The 17,490-nt window shown below is 56.6% G+C and overlaps 9 protein-coding genes across 9 annotated transcripts; 4 read left to right on the top strand and 5 right to left on the bottom strand.

Annotated features, from left to right (window-relative positions):
* Positions 1 to 752: 752 nt before the first annotated feature.
* On the bottom strand, positions 753 to 2,474 carry BKA78DRAFT_239232 (dynein light intermediate chain-domain-containing protein; the record flags this gene model as incomplete). Its single annotated transcript, XM_066883897.1, has 4 exons — positions 753 to 884; positions 934 to 2,102; positions 2,155 to 2,310; positions 2,372 to 2,474. Coding segments are annotated over 4 exons (1,560 nt in total), but the record flags the coding sequence as incomplete, so codon positions are not given.
* A 371-nt stretch (positions 2,475 to 2,845) lies between these two features.
* BKA78DRAFT_323150 (inhibitor of apoptosis-promoting Bax1-domain-containing protein) lies at positions 2,846 to 4,152 on the top strand. The gene is made up of 2 exons (XM_066889175.1): positions 2,846 to 3,259; positions 3,313 to 4,152. The coding sequence occupies exons 1-2, from the start codon at positions 3,065 to 3,067 to the stop codon at positions 3,976 to 3,978; spliced, it is 861 nt and encodes a 286-aa protein (XP_066740337.1). The 5' UTR covers positions 2,846 to 3,064; the 3' UTR covers positions 3,979 to 4,152.
* On the bottom strand, positions 4,153 to 5,156 carry BKA78DRAFT_323147 (DUF788 domain protein). Its single transcript, XM_066889174.1, has 3 exons — positions 4,973 to 5,156; positions 4,537 to 4,884; positions 4,153 to 4,475 (listed from the first exon to the last, which is right to left on the bottom strand). The coding sequence occupies exons 1-3, from the start codon at positions 4,979 to 4,981 to the stop codon at positions 4,305 to 4,307; spliced, it is 528 nt and encodes a 175-aa protein (XP_066740336.1). The 5' UTR covers positions 4,982 to 5,156; the 3' UTR covers positions 4,153 to 4,304.
* A 72-nt stretch (positions 5,157 to 5,228) lies between these two features.
* Positions 5,229 to 8,615, top strand: BKA78DRAFT_360499 (uncharacterized protein). Its single transcript, XM_066892415.1, has 4 exons — positions 5,229 to 5,907; positions 5,963 to 6,136; positions 6,188 to 8,040; positions 8,092 to 8,615. Exons 1-4 carry the CDS (start codon positions 5,571 to 5,573, stop codon positions 8,170 to 8,172), a joined length of 2,445 nt encoding a protein of 814 aa, XP_066740335.1. The 5' UTR covers positions 5,229 to 5,570; the 3' UTR covers positions 8,173 to 8,615.
* A 452-nt stretch (positions 8,616 to 9,067) lies between these two features.
* BKA78DRAFT_323145 (uncharacterized protein) lies at positions 9,068 to 10,973 on the top strand. The gene is made up of 3 exons (XM_066889173.1): positions 9,068 to 9,808; positions 9,969 to 10,066; positions 10,130 to 10,973. Exons 1-3 carry the CDS (start codon positions 9,465 to 9,467, stop codon positions 10,594 to 10,596), a joined length of 909 nt encoding a protein of 302 aa, XP_066740334.1. The 5' UTR covers positions 9,068 to 9,464; the 3' UTR covers positions 10,597 to 10,973.
* Positions 10,974 to 12,525: 1,552 nt separating this feature from the next.
* Positions 12,526 to 13,596, bottom strand: BKA78DRAFT_355899 (PLC-like phosphodiesterase; the record flags this gene model as incomplete). Its single annotated transcript, XM_066891986.1, has 1 exon — positions 12,526 to 13,596. One exon carries the CDS (start codon positions 13,594 to 13,596, stop codon positions 12,526 to 12,528), a length of 1,071 nt encoding a protein of 356 aa, XP_066740333.1.
* A 740-nt stretch (positions 13,597 to 14,336) lies between these two features.
* On the top strand, positions 14,337 to 14,825 carry BKA78DRAFT_242035 (uncharacterized protein; the record flags this gene model as incomplete). Its single annotated transcript, XM_066883926.1, has 1 exon — positions 14,337 to 14,825. A coding segment is annotated over one exon (489 nt), but the record flags the coding sequence as incomplete, so codon positions are not given.
* Positions 14,826 to 15,323: 498 nt separating this feature from the next.
* Positions 15,324 to 16,310, bottom strand: BKA78DRAFT_323141 (uncharacterized protein). The gene is made up of 2 exons (XM_066889172.1): positions 15,745 to 16,310; positions 15,324 to 15,686 (listed from the first exon to the last, which is right to left on the bottom strand). The coding sequence occupies exons 1-2, from the start codon at positions 16,084 to 16,086 to the stop codon at positions 15,342 to 15,344; spliced, it is 687 nt and encodes a 228-aa protein (XP_066740331.1). The 5' UTR covers positions 16,087 to 16,310; the 3' UTR covers positions 15,324 to 15,341.
* An 83-nt stretch (positions 16,311 to 16,393) lies between these two features.
* Positions 16,394 to 17,269, bottom strand: BKA78DRAFT_360491 (uncharacterized protein; the record flags this gene model as incomplete). Its single annotated transcript, XM_066892414.1, has 1 exon — positions 16,394 to 17,269. Exon 1 carries the CDS (start codon positions 17,195 to 17,197, stop codon positions 16,394 to 16,396), a length of 804 nt encoding a protein of 267 aa, XP_066740330.1. The 5' UTR covers positions 17,198 to 17,269.
* Positions 17,270 to 17,490: the final 221 nt, after the last annotated feature.

Here is a 17,490-nt window from a genome sequence, read left to right as displayed (position 1 = left end):
CCCAGCATCTGCATAATGGGCGGCACGCACGAACGCACGCCTCCAGCCAGTGTGCCTCCTTTCCCTCCTATGGGGTCATCCTCGTGACGTTGCTTGCGCTCGTCGCCGGGGCTCGGTGATGATGCCAGTGGTTGAAAGCAACCGTGAACCCGCTCAGGGAGGGGGACCAAAAATTTGGCGAGGGACTCAGGGGATGTCCACAGATCGAAGATCTCTGTATGCCACATCAGATCGATGCGCAGACATGGACGCTGGATCTGACAAGCCGGGTTCGATGACTGCTCGGTTGCGTCCTTCCCGGCCAGTCACGTCTCTATTGAGACCGCGCCGTCGCCATCGTCGTTTGGCCAGGCCTGGAATCCGGGAGAGTCCGTCATCGTAAAGTAATGAAAAGGTGGGAATGAGTAGATAAGGTAGTAGCGAGTGTCGGGGGTTCGATATTCGATGCCACAGAAAAGTGGTCGAGTGCTAAGGGGGTGAGTAGACCAGGATCGTTTCGTGGTTGTGGTCATGATCGGTCCAGGGAAGTGCGTCGGTAGGATTCGAAGAGGATGAAGTAAGAAGAGGTGTGAAGGTGTTGAGATCGTCCGTCATCATTCAGGTTGTATGTGGTCAGTGCGTTAGGTGGTCATCATCCATCGTCTTTCTGTGGTCGCGCCGTCAAGGACGAAGCCCGTCCATTTCGATATGCGCGGAACCGTGGCCTTGGGCCCAATCTTGCTGTTTCGCCGCTGAATTTCAGCTCTTCATGAACGCGGGCTGCTCGTCTTCTTCATCAAGCCCGCGAAAAAGTTTGCGAGTCGCTCGTTTTCTGTCTTGCCGTCGTCGATTGGACTTGTGACACCGTCGTCCCCGGCGCTGGCATCTCGTGTTGCCTCGCGATCCTGTGAAAACCGTCAGCACCTTTTTCGAAAATTTCTGCGCAGCACATACCTTAAGGCGCTTGAGCATGTCGTCGGCGTCCACTTGGATTCCGCCCATGTTGAATTGTACAGGACCAATGTGCTCCTCAACCACGCCAGAACCAGTCTCGCGAGGCGTGACCATGCCGCTCTCGTTTCCGCTGCCTTGGTGCGAATGGCCTGGATTCCTTGCCTTATCCTTGCTGCCCGCATTCTTGCTCTTCTCATCCTCCGCACGCAGCTTGTCGAGCACCTCCAGTTGCGAAGTAAGGAAGGCTTGATTGTCTTGAGATTCGATTTCGATGCCGTTGGCAGCGTTGAGCTGTTGCACTGGAAGACCCTGGGCGAGGAGAGAGTCCCGAGTCGGATCATGAATGGTTTCTTCGTACACGGCAACCGCTGGCGACTCTTGTTCTACCGGAGCTCCGTTCGTCTCGCCATTGGTGATTTCTTCGCCATCCGCCTCGCCATTAACCGGGGGCGGCGTGACGACTCGCGGGGCTTGAATATCAACGGACCAGGCCTGGGATACCGATTCAGCATCGAAGCCATCGCGCAAAACTCGAATCTTGCCCCAGGAGTCCCAGTTTGGCGGCACCAGAACGCGGTCTCTGTCAATGACATTGTGCTTGAGTTGCTTCTTTTGGAGCATGGACTGGATACCCAAGCTAGAGTGCACAAGCGTTTGCAGCGAACCTGGTGCCTCGGGCATTGTGTAAATCAGACTCGAGCCGTGCTTTAGAAGAATCGTGCGCATGTACTGCAGCACGAAATCAAATTCCTCCTCTTTCCAAGCCCTTTCGCGCTCCAGAGTCTCAATCTTGTCCGCATTTTGGCACACGACGCACAGAGGAATTCCCAGCGGCTCATCCCACTCACCGGGACCAATGGGGATGGAAACATCCTCAGTGGCAGTCCCAGCCGAGCCATCCAAGTTGTTCTTGCGACCACGCTCCCGCCATGCATTCATATTCTCTTCCATGAGGTCTTTGCAATCGTCATCGAGAGAGACAATGAGGGAGCGCAGGACGCGGATCCATTCTCGTAGTTGGCGCACCCACAGCCAAGGTTGCGACCAGTCTAGGAGGATTACGATGAGCATGTTGGGTAGCGTTCTGGGGGTAAGAAGCGGCTTGAGCAGCGGAGTAAACGACGGAGAAGGATCAGTGAGCAGGTAGAGCGACAGCCGTGCGAGAATGTCTGATTTGGTCAACATTGGGTTTGCAACATTTTGCGAGGCCACGCAACATACCATCTTGATCGGCATCCAAAACATCCTGATAGGTATAACCTAGCGCAAACTGGTTGGCAACAGGAGGCTTGCGACCACGGTCCGGAGGCCTCCTGCGGCCATTCTCATCCATTGTCAACGAGTCGAGAAAGTCCTTTTGCGTCTCGGGCGTACCGCCTGCGAATGTCATTGTCAGCCCAAGCTGTACTTTCTAGGCGGTGTGGTGGGCGCGGCGTACCCAAGACCAACAAGCTCTTTTCCGGTAACCGCTTGCCGCTGGAGACGCCATCCAGCATGGAAGACCATATGTTCTTCTTGGACTCATCACTGCTGCGCGGGCGCGTGGGCGAGTTGCTGCTGCCGGTGGACCTATGGCTGTAGGTGGATATGCGGTGTGAAGCCGACATGATGAGGGTGTCGGGCAGCAACGGGCGGAGGAGGGACACGAATTGACGCGGTGAGAGTTATGGAGCAGAGAGTTCAGAGGTAGCTGGTCATGGCGCGGCGGGCGGTGTTGACGGACGTGGACGTGGAGTGGGGGGTTTTGGTTGGCTTTGGTGGCCATGTCCTGTCGCGGTCCCGGCGTCGCTGGGGGGAGACGGACGGGGGACGCGCGCAGCCCTGAGCTGAACAAACACGGAGGGCCTTGGCGCGGGCTGCTCTGCAACGACGTCAAACAATTAGGAATAAAGTACAAGCTGTGGTCTCCTGTCGATTTGCACGTGCTTAAGTTTTTGAATCATCGCGACGCGAAAAGGTCGTGTTCCAGCATCTTCTGGCGCCCGTGATTTGCCTCAAGGCCCCGCGCTGCGCCATACATTAGACAAAGCTACGGCGCATCCCGCCGTCATCATCCCGCTCCATCTCCCTCTCCGCCCTCGTTCCTCAACCTTGCATTACACATCCCAACACCTACTCTCCACCTTCACGAATGACCGACCATCCCAACTACAACACCATGGCCGCCAATACAAAATTCCAGCCAGTGCCCCAGCGCGACTCGCTCGAGGACCAGCACCACTTTAGCCAGCCGCCACCGGCATACGAAGCCGAAGCCTCGACCAACGCAGCACTCCTGTCCGGCGTCGCGCGCGGCGAAGATGACAACCTGCCCGATGATTTCAAGGTAGGCGACTGCTTTCCAAAGAATGCCCACGACTTGTGCGCTGACTTTATCAGTTTGGCGGCGTCGTCGCCGAAGCGACCCTCGACATCCGCATGGCCTTTGTGCGCAAGGTCTACGCTATCCTGACAGTCCAACTGCTCTTCACCGCGGCCCTCAGCTCCGTCTCCTTCTTCAACGCCACCTACCGGAACTGGATCCAGACAAACCAGTGGGCCATGTGGGTGTCGCTGTTTGGCGCCATCGGCTTCATGCTGGCAACCTACTGGAAGCGCAAGTCGTACCCAACCAACCTTCTGTTCCTGGGAGGATTCACCGCGCTCGAGGCCTACAGCATCAGCGTCATCACGTCCTTTTACGAGAGCAAGATTGTCCTGGAAGCCGTCATCTTTACGCTTGCCATCTTTGTCGCCCTTACGCTGTTTGCCTGCCAAAGCAAGTATGACTTTACTGCTTGGCAGCCATACCTGTTTGGAGCCTTGTGGATCCTGATCATGTTTGGCTTCATGTCGGCCTTTTTCCCATACAACGACAAGGTTGAGCTGGTTTACGGCATCATTTGCGCCCTCATCTTCTCCGGTTACGTGTTGGTCGACACGTCGCTCATTATGCGCCACTACCACGTTGAAGAGGAGATTGCGGCCGCCATTTCGCTCTACCTCGACATCATCAACCTGTTTTTGGCTATCCTGAGGATTCTCAACAGCCAAAACAACAACTAAGGTGCCCAGACTGCGCAGAAGAACATCCTAAATCGTTTTGTAAACCAGGCATGGACAGACTGTAGGCACAGAGGCGTTGGATAGGATCAAGGGTTCCACGGGCTTGAAAAGCGTTTTCGTTTTGATTTTTCCTTCGTTATCGTACCATATTAACAGGGTCGAAAGAACTCGTTCGTCTTGACATCAAGTGCCCCTTGGCTTTTGGTGATAATGACCTGTCTCTACGTCGAACTCATCATTCATGATGGACCGGACAGTACTGCCGATCCAAATTCTGATAACCACGACCCCAACTTACGAGATGCCCAAAGCGTCAGCATGAGCGCTCACCGGTATTGCATTCTCTGTCCACCTCTCTTTTCCATCTTTTGCTGCCTCTTGCTGCCAGTCGTGTGGCCCTCGTCCGGAGAGCCTGCCCCAGCCAGACCCGCCATGCTTTGTCTTGCGCCGGTAAAAGTCGTGTACGCCAGGTAGGCCGAGTAGAGCGGAATGCCAGCCTACATGCCCACATTAGCAATCACCTCACCGCAACCAGCCCATGGCTGCAAAACAACATACCCAAAGCCACCATGCGCCCTCTCCCACAACAGCCACCAACACCAAGCATCCATATGTCCAGTACAACACATCCCACATCCACTCGGTCAAGCCCTGGGCCTCGAGGTCTTCCCCAGCACGGCGCAGCTCGCCCGTCTGCGCATCAAACGTGGGCCGGGACATGCGCTCGAACCAATATTGAATGAGCCAAGAAGGCGTCGACAGAAGAATATACGTCAGGAGAGAAGAGCGCGTGAAGGGGCGGAAGATGAGGCGCAAGAGAACGAAGGAAGCGTGGATTCCGAGTGTGAGCATGAGGGTGCGATTCAGCGTCGCCTTGTTGCGCGCAGCGAGCTGCTTTGTTGCTTTCTAGGATCAATCAGCTCGAGTGTTTCTATTCAACTTGTCGAGGTGTGCTGCGAGTTCTGGGAGTTTCCGAGGGCAGGGAAGAGCTTACTTGGGCCATGGTGGGGGTGGACGAGCTGCAAAAGAGCTCTCAAGGCCGGTCAATTGGTGGGGAAGGTAGTCAAAAGCAGACTGCAAACAGATGTTGCAACGCAGAAGAGAAGAAGACCAAAGCCACGCGACGATGGAAGAAATAATGCTGGTGACGTGCCTTTGGGTGGATGGATCGCTGGGGCACGCGGACTGTGCTTGGGCTGTCTTTCTCGGCGGGATCAGCAGCCGACGACAGCCACCCTAACAACAGAACAACACAGGCGCCATCGATCCATCCACAAGACCAACTGCCTGCCACCTTCGACCCTCTCCAACCACCCTTACCGCCCGACCTCTTCCGCCCACGTCTACACTCCGCCGAGACCCTTTGCCCATGTCTTCGCATCTCTAACTGTTCTCTGGGCCCCCGTCGCACCAACACGATCCGCCTTTGTCGCCCCGACGCAAGCGTATACCACAACCACCATCCCGGCTCGACAGTCGACATTTTCATGGCTTGATCTGGCCCACCACCTCTGCACCTATCAAGGACGCATCCCAGGGGCCACAGCAACCCAAACCCTCCCTTCATTGCCGCCGCTCCAATCCAACTCGCCATGGCGCCATCCACATCACACGTAGCCACCCAGCTGCGACAACTAGTCTTCTACCACCTCGACAATGATCTCACCCAGAATGCGCTGTTTACAGCCGGCCGTTTGCATGGACAGGACCCGCGGAGCGCCGACGCTGCTCACCTTTTTGCCCTCTGCCATTTGCGACTTGGCAACCTCAAAGCCGCCTACGACTACAGTAGAGAAAAGGGCTTCAGAGGCCACCATTTGGGGTGCGCATACGTATTTGCGCAAGCATGCCTGGGGCTGCAACGATATCACGAGGGCATCACGGCGTTGGACCGCGCTCGTGGGTTTTGGGGCGGCAGAAACCACTGGAGTGAGTCTTCTCCCTTCACCGGTATCCATACGTTGTTGTTGACGCACGCTGGCAGATAAACACTCTGAAGTTGCAAGGAGGCACGTGCCTGATGCCGCGGCTGTCAATTGCCTTTTGGGCAAGCTATGGCGCGCGCATGGTGACGTTACAAAGGCTATTGCGTGCTACACCGAGGCGCTCAAGTTGAATCCCTTCATGTGGGATGCCTTTGAAGACCTCTGCGACACGGGTACGAGGTATTGCGTTGTATGCTTCCGGCAGAAGAACTAACTCTCTGCAGGCGCCGTGATCCGCACTTCAAATATTTTCAAAATGACGCCAGAAATGTCTGCGTTTTTCAGCACAAGCTCTCTCAACGCGGCGTCCTCGGACATGCCGCCTGCAAACTCCAACCTTCCCCCGCCCGGGCAAAATGGCTTTTTCACTCCCGGCAACGACCCCTTCAACTCCTCAATACCAACCGGTACAAGGAATGGTGGCGGTTTGTTTTCCAAGTTCAATGGCTTTAACATGACAAATGGCAATTCCGCTCACGCTGTGGATGCAGAAACGCCCGCAGCAAACGGCGGAAACCACGATGAAGACGTCATGATGGGCGATGCGGGTGGCTCGGGTCTTGGCAGAGCTACCACAGAGCCGCCTCACGCGCCGGTGAGAAGATCACGGCAAGCGCCGACACTAACCGACTCTGGTGTTGACGTGCCAAAGATGAAGGCCATGACCACGCGGAGCCGCGTTCGGTCAGGGACAGATACCAGTGGGAACGACGAACCAGTCAAACCGGCGACAACCGCGCAAAAGCGCACCGTTTCTGGCAACATGGCCCAGCCCAGCACAGCTTCGACTGCACCCACGTCGCAACCTAGAAGGAGCCACCGCCTGATGCAGTCTGTGCAAGATCACATTCGCCCCTCCAGCAGCCGGACGTTGGCAAGTTCAGCAAGAGACGTGGAGTCCAAGGAGAGAGAAAAGAGGGAGCTGAGGAGAGCAAGACTGCCGACTGCGGCTAGGAGTAGCAAGACCAGTACAAACTCGGGGGTTGGCCGGGTCATTAGCGGCAACAGGAAGCCAATTGACGCGGTGGACCGCGAGAGGAGTTTAAAAGAACCACGACCAGCAAGCGTTGCCTCCGGAGTCGCTTCCAAAGCGCCAGAAAATGAGTCTCAGGCTCAGCAAGAATTGGCCAAAGAAAGAGAGGCTTTGCAGTGGCTGTTGGAATTTTTTGGGAAGCTGGGAAGCGGATACTTTCACCTCAGCCGGTATTCGATGCTGGCTGCCTTCAACGAATTCACCTCGCTCCCTTCGGCACAACGAGAGACTCCCTGGGTGCTGGCCCAAATCGGCAAAACGTGGTACGAGCGTGGGCAGTATGCCGAGGCTGCTCAAGTCTTTGAAAAGGTCAAGCAAATGGTTCCGTCACGTATGGAGGACATGGAAGTATATTCGACCGTGCTGTGGCATTTGAAGCGCGAGACGGAGCTGGCTTACTTGGCACACGAGTTGATAGAAGCAGACCGCCTCTCCCCGCAAGCCTGGTGTGCCATTGGAAACTCGTTTTCGCTGCAACGGGAACACGACCAGGCCATCAAGTGCTTCAAGCGGGCCACACAGCTGGATCCCAAGTTTGCCTATGCCTACACACTGCAGGGCCACGAGCATGTTACCAATGAGGAATTCGACAAGGCTCTTTTGGCGTACCGCAGCGCCATATCGGCCGACATTCGTCACTACAACGGCTGGTACGGTCTTGGACGCGTTTACGACCGGATGGGCAAGTACGAAAATGCCGAGAAGCATTTCAAAAATGCGGCACAGATCAACCCCACAAACCCGGTCCTCATTGTGTGCATTGGCACAGTACTGGAAAAGACGCACAAGCCGCAGGCAGCCTTGCGGCAATTCAGCATTGCGTGCGAGCTCGACCCAAAGAGCAACTTGGCTCGCTTCAGAAAGGCGCGCGCGCTGATGAATATGAGGCAACCTCGAGAAGCGCTTGCGGAATTCGAAGTTTTGAAAGAATTGGCCCCCGACGAGGCCAACGTCCACTTTATGCTTGGTCGCCTGCACAAAATGATGGGAGACAAGACGAGTGCCATTAGGCACTTTACCGTGGCTTTGAATTTGGATCCCAAGGCAAGTTTTGGCATGGCCAAAGTAGATGGCTCGTTACTGACAGCTTTGTAGGCTTCACAATACATCAAAGAGGCGATGGAGAGCCTCGAGGATGACGAGGACGACGATTATGACGAAGACGACGGCGTGTAGAGCTCGTTGCAGCGGACTTCCCAACCTTACATCTCTCCTCACACGCCCGGGTTATTGCTCACTCCTCCGCTTTGACCCCTTTTACCCTCTCCTGATAGCATCCGGCATTTCATCTTTACTAGCAAGGCCACTCCTCGTGGGACGGGACTATGTCGACGTACGAATGACGCGGCAACGCACGCAGTCAGACGGCTGGGAGTGTTTTGATACCATGAAAGCGAGCATCTTGGCGTTTTTGCTGGTTTTTCTTTTTCCTCTCTTTTTCGGGTTTCGCCTTTTTGGTTACCAACAGCACCCGCATTGGGCGGCGTTATTAGGGGGAAAAGTAGGGGTGGACCAGATGGTGCGGTAGCAGCATCATCCTTTTTCGTGGGCCGGATCGGTGTACAGTGCTGGGAGTTGGAAAGACCTTTTTCCCTTGGAGCGACGGCGGCAGGCTATGGTGGCCAATCCCTGCAAAGTGGTGCAGTGGCAGCCTCCTCGGGCGTTAATGCAGCATTGGAATGCGTACAGGAAGTGATCAGTCGTTGTTGTCAGATGTGTGTAGCCTCAGACTGGGCATGTGGTCGAAACGTTTGACCAAACAGACCAAACGGAACGGCGGAGCGCGGACCGCTGTCACTCTCCAATTGCCGCCTCACGCCCGACGTCAACCATTTTCCGAGGTTTGGATGCGACAGTTGCGGAGTGATTGGAGAATCTCCATCTGATGATGCACACGAGGGGAATTCAAACCTCTCAATAAACAGGACTTGAACATTGGAGAGTTGCAGGGAGCAGTCGTGGTCGTGACCAGCCCCGCGGACGTCAACCACCTGCTCGGGCTCCCGTGGCCGTGCCCGTGCCCGCGTCGGCGCCGCCAAGAACCAGATGCCGACATTTCTTCCTCAACACCACCCCACACTTTGGCCTGCCTTGGTTCTTGTTCTCTCCACCTCCTCGCTTGCCTCTGTCCAAGCTCTGCTTGGTCTTGACTCTTGACCTCCGAATTCCACCTCTCATCATCTCTTTTAGATCTACCTTTCTTCCCACCACCACATCTTAAATTCCGCTCCCACCACTTCCCCGCCAACCTCAACAACCAAGTCAACACAAGGCAGCCAGTCGCACGCCCCTCAAAAGCACCGAGCTCCTCCGATCCCGCAAACTGCGCCGGCAGCCAAACTCGCAGCGGAACGCACCTACCACAAAACACGAGCGGGCACCACCCAAGAGCCATCATCGGCGCGCCGCAACGGAAAATTGAAGAAAAAAAAAAAAACGAGAGCCTGGCAGCATACCCTTCCCCGGCGATGGGCGGCCTTCTCAGCACCACTCTCCTGGCCGTCATCCTCTCGCCGCTCCTGTTCCACGTCCTCTCGGCGGCCACCTCGCCCGTCGCGCCGCCCGTCTCGAGAATGCTGTCGTTTGTCGCGCGCGCCATTGCCAGCTTCACGTCGCTCATAATCTGCGCCGCCTATGGCGTCGTTGCCAGCGCGGTGCTGCGTGTGGTGGGCTACGGCGGCCTGAGCCAATACGTCGTGGCCAGGGCGTTCAAGTGGACAATGTGGTTTTCGACGGGCGTCACCTTCAAGGTCGTCGAGGGCGAGGAGTATCTGAAGACGCGCCCCGCTGTCCTGATTGGAAATCATCAGACGTGAGTGGCCAAATTTCTTCTTCTGGGTGTGTGTGGGGTGTGGAGAAGAAACTATACCAAATCTAGGTTGGGATGAGCTTGCGGCTCTAGTAATGGCTGCATAAGGCGTGGGAGTACGCATGATTGTTGAGTATGGTTTGGCTGACGTGACGCTGTGCAGAGAGCTCGACGTCCTCATGCTTGGCTGCGTCTTCCCGCCCTACACGTCCGTCTCGGCCAAAAAGTCTCTGAAATACGTCCCCGTCCTCGGATGGTTCAGTAAGCTCCCCACCAAGTCCAATCCTCCGGCTGCCTTTGCCATTATCTGACCACGCTGCGCAGTGTCCCTCTCCAAATCCGTCTTCATCGACCGCGCCAACCGCACCAACGCGCGCGCTGCCTTTGACGGGGCCGCCAAATTCATGCGCGAGCACGCCCAATCCGTCTACATCTTCCCCGAGGGCACGCGGTCCTATGCCGAAGGACCGGAGCTGCTGCCGTTCAAAAAGGGGGCCTTCCACCTGGCGGTGCAGGCGCAGGTGCCCATCATCCCCATCGTCGTCGCCAACTACAGCAACGTGCTCAACATCAAGCGGCGCGTGTTCGGCTCGGGCGTCGTGCCCGTCAAGGTGCTGCCGCCGGTGCAGACGGCCGGCCTCACGACGGCCGACGTCGACCGTCTGACGACTGAGACGCGCGAGGACATGTTGGTGACGCTGAGGGGCATGGCCAAGTCTGCGAATGGCGCGCCCATGGCTATGAAGGCCGATGGCGGCGTCCCGCATGAGCCCGTCAAGAAGGAGTTGTGAGGACCATGTACGGTGGCTGGCTGGCTGTGGCGGTGGCATCGTTTGGTTTGGTATGAGTAGTAGTAGGCAGGGCATGCGTTGGTTGGCGCTCCCATCACCTCCTCCTCTCGTCATCCTTCTCCCCTTTTCTTGCGATATTTCCTTGTTCATGCGCCGTGCGCGTATCAAAGACGGCGTCATCGACACACGCATCATCCACCAAAGGATGAAGACGGGGAGCGGGCAAGAGAGGAGTGGAGCAGCAGGAGTGGAGCGCGGATTTCAGGAGACAGATAGATCATGAGAAGCACTACGGTCAGCGTAGCATTTGGCTTCTCAACCATCCCATCATCACATCATCCCATCAATAAAAGATACTCCAATACTGTTCAAAGAAACAGATATCCGCGCTCAGCCTCCCTGCCACCCATCGCTGACTGCATTTTGTACAGCTGGCCGCCTGCATCCTTGGGCCTGGAGAAGAAAGAGAGATCTGAAATGGAACTCCATACGTGTATGCCAGGATGCCGCATGGCCTGCTCGCCAGCAAATCCGTCAGTCAAATGCTGCGATTACTCTCCATATCTGTCCCTCTGTCCCTCCCTCTTCCTCTCTCCATTGACCAAAATCCCCATCCTACCTTACCATCAAAATCTTTCCTCCTCTTCCTCCCCCCCTCCTCCTCCCCTCTCATTCTTCTCTCCCATCCCATATTCTCTCATCTTATTTTGCCCCCCTCAATCCCATCCTCTCTCATCCCACCCCATCCCATCCCATCACCCAATCCAAAAACCTCGCCACATCCATACACAACAACACAACCGATCAATCAAGCCTGTCTGCCTGCCTGCACGCTGCCATCGTCGCGCGGTCGTGTCCCAACGGTGTCTTCGTGTCGCTGTTCGCTCGCTTACTTATTCACTTGTGCTGACTGACCCCCTGAGCGGAGAGAAAGGATAAGGTTGAATAGGTGCGTGGGAAATGGCGTGGCTTGGCGAGGCGAAAATGAACGGATGGGATTGACTGCTGACTAACTTAGTCGAGATGGGAAGACGGGAAGAAAGGAGGGAGGTAAATGGTAATGAGGTCTTTAAGAGTGAGGGTGGTGCAACGAATGGTACCGGGCATATGTATATGCTAGCTTCACAGGGGGTTGGAGAGAGCAATTTCAATGGGATAGTGGATAGACCACAAGACGAATAATCACTGAGGTTGCGTCGAGAGGTAATGGAAGAAGATGCCTCCCTAATTATTCCTAAAAGACTGTCTCTTTTCCTTTTCAGTAAATATGCTGTATCCACACGATTGTAAATGTAATATATCTACTTTTTCAACAGCTCGCAGCTCTTGTGCCTAGCCCTGCCACACCAATGCCGATGCTATGCCGCCCCAGTATCGCTCGCTCTCTTGTGCATATGCTGCCCAGCCGTCCTTGTACAAATGGATGCTCTAAAGTATCGCGAAAAACCAAAAACCAAAACACAAAACCAGAAGAAGCGCCTTTGCTATGCCAAACTAAACAGAGTAGCCCGTCCCACATACAATACAGCATGCATCCACCGCCAGCCACCTGGCTATGTTTTGAGACCCATGTTGGTCTCGATCCAATTTGTACAGACAACAGACGGAATGCGGGAAGAAGATGGAAGGGAAGATGGAAGATGGAAAGGAAGTCGTGACGTCGTGAGGGAGTGGTGGCGTCGGTTGATGTTGTTGGCGGTGGAGAAGTGGATGAGGAACAGGAGTGGAACAGATGGATCGGGGAGAGGCGGGGAGGGGGTTTGGAACGTGTAGAGAAAAGGAGACAAGGACATGGGAGATGAGACAGACGGTGATTCGACAGTTCGTAGACAATGTCGATGCCTCCCCCTATTTCGCCTCGGTGTCTTGATGTCTTGGAAGAAGCTAGCGGTCTTGGTAGCCCAGGCACGCACGCACGCACGCACGCACCTACAACACCCAGACAGCCGTCAGGGCAACAACGGCCAGCGCCAACCCGGACACGCCCACGCGACCAACGGCACCGCTGCTGTTGCGGGTGACCTGGGCGGTGCTGACGTTGGCGCGGCCCTGGGGGTCGGTGACGCCGTTTGCGCGGTCGACGCTGGCAATGGCGGGGCCGACGTTGAAAAAGTCGACCAGCACGCCCCACGGCTGCGAGTCGTACGTCGCGGCGCAAGTGCTCATGGCCTCGCCCAGGCTGCCCGTGCCGCTGAGGCCGTTTGTCGTGTTGAGCGCGGCGCGGTTGGGCGACTCGATGCCCAGCCCGTCGACCGAGTACAGGAAGTGGTTTTGCAGGAAGAGCCGCCCCGAGTCCTTGGCCTGGGTCGGCTTGTTGGCGACGGACGAGGGCCGGTCCGGCTCGCAGGAAAAATTGCTGGGCGACGTGTTGTCGTAGTTGTTTTCGTAGAGGAAGGTGAATTCGTCCAGCAGGTATGGCGCCTCGGTCGTGTTTGAGAGGGACGCGACAAACGTGATGAGCCGCGTGTTGTTGGCAATCAGCGAGTGCAGCGTCGGCCAGTTGGACAGCGGCTGCGTCGTGTCATCGGGCGTGTACGCGTACGTCGTGATGCCGGAGCTGCGGAATTCGCCATTAAGGTCGGATGCGCTCGCGTCATCCGAATTTACCAGCAGCAGCGTCACCACATCATTGGTATTGGAGTCGAGCCACCCCTTGATATTTACCAGCCAGTCCGAAAGCTTGCCCGCATCGAGAAGCGCGCAGCTGCTGTGGCAAAGATGCCACTCGTTCGTGCTGTCATTGTCGTAATTGTGAACTTGGGCGGTAAGCAAGCGCACGCCGGCATCCAGCTGGACTGTCGAGTTGTAAAATTGGTTTCCGGACGTGCTGTAACCAGTCGACTTGTCCGAAATGAAGGGCGAGTCGTGGGCTCCCAGAACCGTCACGTTGCCGTAAGATTTGGAGCAGAGGTCGGGCGAGTTGTTGCAGACGGTTTGCGCCGACGCGGCGGAAAAGAGAGAGCCCAGCGCAGCCGCGCGGCCAAGGTTTTTGAAATTCATCTTCTTCCGTTCGAATTGATTGGCCCGGATTTTTGGAAAAAGGTTGCAGCCGTGGCGGGAAGCAGGGAAGCTTTCTGTTAAGCTTAACGGGCGACTGGGAAGCTGCTTGCTAGCTGCCAACAGAAGTAGACGACAGAGAACTCAAACGACAGGGAGACTTTGACGGAAATATAAGTATATTTTGGGAGCGCAGAGACGGCAAAGGGAAATGAGAGACGAGCAAGATGAGCAGAGGGCCAAGCAGACGCTATATGAAGAGGTCGTCAGCGAATGTAGTGAGAAAAGCCTGGCCCAACCACTCCAAATGTGGAGGCTGCTTATATTTTTGTAAGGTCATGGATGGATGCACTGCCCCATTTACGCAAGTCTCGCGCGTCGTCGTCAGCGCTTCCCGAGGCGGATTGGGCGGCCTGGAAACCGCGGCCTGAGACGACATCATCGGCCAAGACAGACTGGAGATAGGCGGCGGTGCGCTGAGACGGACTTTGTTCCTGCGGACGTCATGGAGAGATGGGATGGTGTTGAAATGAAGTTGTGAAGAAGATGGTTGTGTGGTTGCACAAAAGCGCGTCGGCGAAATTGGTGGCCATCATGACGATGGCTCCATGTCAACACCTTGATCCACCTTGAATGAAGCATCTAGACTCTCCATGTCACCATCCACGACAATGTCAGGCACCTCAGACCCCCCGCAGGCCACCACTCCCCCAATAACCCTACACGCGCCCTACACCACAACGCCGTCCACAAAAACACCCCCTTCATCTGTCGCCTCTCCTCCAGCCCCCGCTCCCCCGTCCCCCGCCTTTCTCGCCGGCACCTGGCACGTCACGCACTCGACGCTGCCCATGTGGTCCTCGAAGCGCAACGTCACCATCACCTACACTCCACTCGAAGGCTCCTCGCCGGCCAAGCTCGACGACCTGGTGGAATACGCGCCCGCCAGCAAGCCCGCCGACACCACCAAGCGCAGCTCCGTCCGCGGCGTCGACACGCTGGCGCAGCTCCCGCACGGCAGCGGGTGGGCCTGGGACTGGCGCGGCAAGGGCTTGCTCAAGATTGCGAGCAGTCGGTGGGAGGTGCTTGGGTACGGCGACGAAGAGAAGGGGAACCAATGGGTCGTCACGTACTTTGCGTCGACGCTCTTCACGCCGGCCGGCATCGACATCTACAGCCGTGGCGCAGGCGGGCTGCGGCCCGAGACCGTCGGCGATATCAAGAGTGCCCTGCAGGGCTTAGGAGGAGAGGGCGACGGGGATGGCGGCCGTGTTGCGCTGTTGGCGGAAAAGCTGTTTGAGGTGCCGCGCTGAACTTTTGTTGTTGTTGTTGTTGCCATGCTGCCATGCTCCGAGTCTACAGTTTGTGTTTTCGACATGATCTGCAAAGACGACATGGGCAGGTAGCCAGAGAGATGTATTTTTTATCTGTGAATGCGCAGCAGCAGACGTCTCCACAACCGCCACCACGTTATGTGGAGAGTTCCCTGGCCACAGCCCCAGCCAGTCGGTCACTCCACAGTCCACAGTCACCAAAAAGGGAGGGTGGACAAGACGAACATGATCAACCACACAGCCAACCGTCCACCCAACCATCCTCAACCCTTTTCCAGCGATAAAAATAAACTACCCGTCATCGTCGTCGTCGCCCTGCATGACGCACATATACATGCAGTCATCCAGACCCTGCATATCGCTCGCTCGCTCACTCGCGCGCTCGTACTTCAGCCTCAATCATGCACCTCAGCCTCAGCCGCAGCCTCTCGCCGCAAATGCGAGAAACATGGCACATGTCATCAGGAACAATTCCAGTATTTGCTCGCGTGTTTGTACAGTACTGCTTTCGACGCCCGTGTCCGCCTGCCTGTTCCCCCCACCACCAACACCACACCATCCTCGTGCTCCCCTTTCATCCCGCGACACATCTCTATCCTGTAGCACTACCCTCTCCCCGCAACACCGCCAAGCCCGACCGACGACCAAACAAGCATCCGCGCGCGCAGGAAGCGCGCCGATGGAAACGCCAAGGCTGACGCTGCTGACTGACGCATGACGCATGACACACGTCGCGCCTACTAGGTGTCTCGCTCGCTCGTAGGTTGCACCAAGGATTGGACTGAAACGAAACACCTTTTGATGCTGCAGCAAGCAGCCAACCGACGGCTGGCTGGCGTGCGTAATGCGATGAGGTGAGATGGTGGGATGGGATTCGATTGGATAAGTAGGATTGGTGTGGTGTGGTGGTTGAGGGTTGTCGGTAGAGAGAGAGAGAGAGAGGTGGTGGCGCGCCGTTATGGAGACGCTGTCCGGTGCTGGGTGTGATGTTGATGTGTTTGATTAATTTTTTTTCTTGTCGGTTGCACGGTCGTCTGGAGCTTGCTGGGTTGCTTGCTGCGAATGCAGATGAGTCGTGAGGAGGATAGATGGAGAGGATTAGTTGTTGTTGGTACTTGATCTCAATTTGCTCAAACGCCTCTTTACAATCGAAAAACATTTCTCTCGCCCTTTTTGGCTTTTACATCTCTCCTCGACCTGCTCGTCTGAAAGAAAAAAAGGGCCTGAGACCTTCGTGATTCGTCTAGCATGAGAAAGCGAACACAGAGAGCGAATGACAATAGTTGAGAAGGCAAGAAGAATCTCACTGTTTGCGGCAGAGACAGCAATCTACACAGCGTCGTACGTTCACACCAGACGAAACCCCGTAACTTCCCCTGTTTCCTCCATCCCCGACCCCCCCCCCCCCCCCCCCCCCACCCCCACCCCCTCCCCTTCTCCCACCCCTGAACCCCCTACACCTCGCCCTAAGCCAACAACGCCCCGCCATTCGTCCTCACGACCTCGCCCGTGACGAAGCGGTCTTTGATCAACCACAAGTACGCCTCGACGACCTGTTCAGGAGTCCCCGCCTCACCCGTCAACAACCGCTCACCAACGCTCTTGATGGCGGCCTCTAAGTTGTCGCCAACCAAGTCCTTCGTCCACAGCGGGGTGACGACGGCGCCGGGCGCGACGACGTTGACGCGCAGCGGCTTGAGGTCGACGGCCAGCCCGCGCGCCATGCCGAACAGGCCGGCGGCGTAGCCCGCGACCAGCGGCCAGTGCGCCATGGGGGGCTTGTCGCCCGCCTGCCCGGAGGTCAGCGTGATGCTGGCGGCGGGCGACGCGGGGAGGGCGCGCGACGCGTGCTTGGCCACGAGCAGCGGCGCGAAGAAGCGCACCGTGCCCATTGCTTGCGCCTGCGCCATGTCCAGCGACTGCAGCGGGACCGTCTTGAGCGGCTCGCCTGCCGTGAAGACGACGTGGTTGAGCGGCGCCGTGGCCGTCACGTGGGCGAAGAGCGCTTCGATGTTGGATTCGAGCGTGGCGGCGTCGCCCAGGTCGCATGCGTGGCTGTGGATGCGTTTGGCGCTCGCGGCAGAGGGGTAGCTTTTGCCGAGTTGCTCGACGGCCGACGAGAGGCGCTGGGGGTTGCTGCTGGAGATGGTGACGCGGGCGCCGAATTCGAGGAGCGCTTCCGCGAGGCCCAGCCCGATGCCAGAGCTGCCGCCGATGACGAGGATGTGCTGGTCGACGAGCTTGGTTGTGTATTTCTTTTGGTCCGTCATGGTGATGGGAGAAGTTGTGTTTTGGTTAAAGATGTCTGGTTGCTTTCAGTAACGTTGTAGAAGCTGAGGATTGGATCGAATATCTCAATGTCTCCATGAGCCATCTTTATACCTACTCATTTGCATGCCTGCGAGATACACAAGATGGAGGTTTGTCAACTTCCATTGGCCAAAGGTGGTACAGCTCCTTGAGGTCGACCGGCGTTTAACGGACTTAACCACTGGCAGATGGTAGCCCCCAAAATCATGGCCAGGCGAATGCAGTGGCTTCGGCTTTAGACCGGCAACAAGGC

This window comes from Phyllosticta capitalensis, assembly GCF_038381095.1.
Source record: "Phyllosticta capitalensis strain CBS 128856 chromosome Unknown BKA78scaffold_10, whole genome shotgun sequence".
In the NCBI taxonomy this organism is placed as follows: Eukaryota; Fungi; Ascomycota; class Dothideomycetes; order Botryosphaeriales; family Phyllostictaceae; genus Phyllosticta; species Phyllosticta capitalensis.
This window is presented reverse-complemented; position numbering and strand designations above follow the sequence as displayed.

Coding starts and splice junctions, on each gene's coding strand:
- BKA78DRAFT_323150 (XM_066889175.1), top strand. CDS start 3,065: ATGACCGACCATCCCAACTACAACACCATGGCCGCCAATACAAAATTC. Junction 3,260..3,312: donor ACCTGCCCGATGATTTCAAG/GTAGGCGACTGC, acceptor TGACTTTATCAG/TTTGGCGGCGTCGTCGCCGA.
- BKA78DRAFT_323147 (XM_066889174.1), bottom strand. Junction 4,476..4,536: donor AGGGCGCATGGTGGCTTTGG/GTATGTTGTTTT, acceptor GTGGGCATGTAG/GCTGGCATTCCGCTCTACTC.
- BKA78DRAFT_360499 (XM_066892415.1), top strand. CDS start 5,571: ATGGCGCCATCCACATCACACGTAGCCACCCAGCTGCGACAACTAGTC. Junction 6,137..6,187: donor TGAAGACCTCTGCGACACGG/GTACGAGGTATT, acceptor AACTCTCTGCAG/GCGCCGTGATCCGCACTTCA. Junction 8,041..8,091: donor CTTTGAATTTGGATCCCAAG/GCAAGTTTTGGC, acceptor ACAGCTTTGTAG/GCTTCACAATACATCAAAGA.
- BKA78DRAFT_323145 (XM_066889173.1), top strand. CDS start 9,465: ATGGGCGGCCTTCTCAGCACCACTCTCCTGGCCGTCATCCTCTCGCCG. Junction 9,809..9,968: donor CTGATTGGAAATCATCAGAC/GTGAGTGGCCAA, acceptor GACGCTGTGCAG/AGAGCTCGACGTCCTCATGC. Junction 10,067..10,129: donor CCCCGTCCTCGGATGGTTCA/GTAAGCTCCCCA, acceptor CACGCTGCGCAG/TGTCCCTCTCCAAATCCGTC.
- BKA78DRAFT_323141 (XM_066889172.1), bottom strand. CDS start 16,086: ATGTTTTTCGATTGTAAAGAGGCGTTTGAGCAAATTGAGATCAAGTAC. Junction 15,687..15,744: donor GCCAGCCAGCCGTCGGTTGG/CTGCTTGCTGCA, acceptor GGTGCAACCTAC/GAGCGAGCGAGACACCTAGT.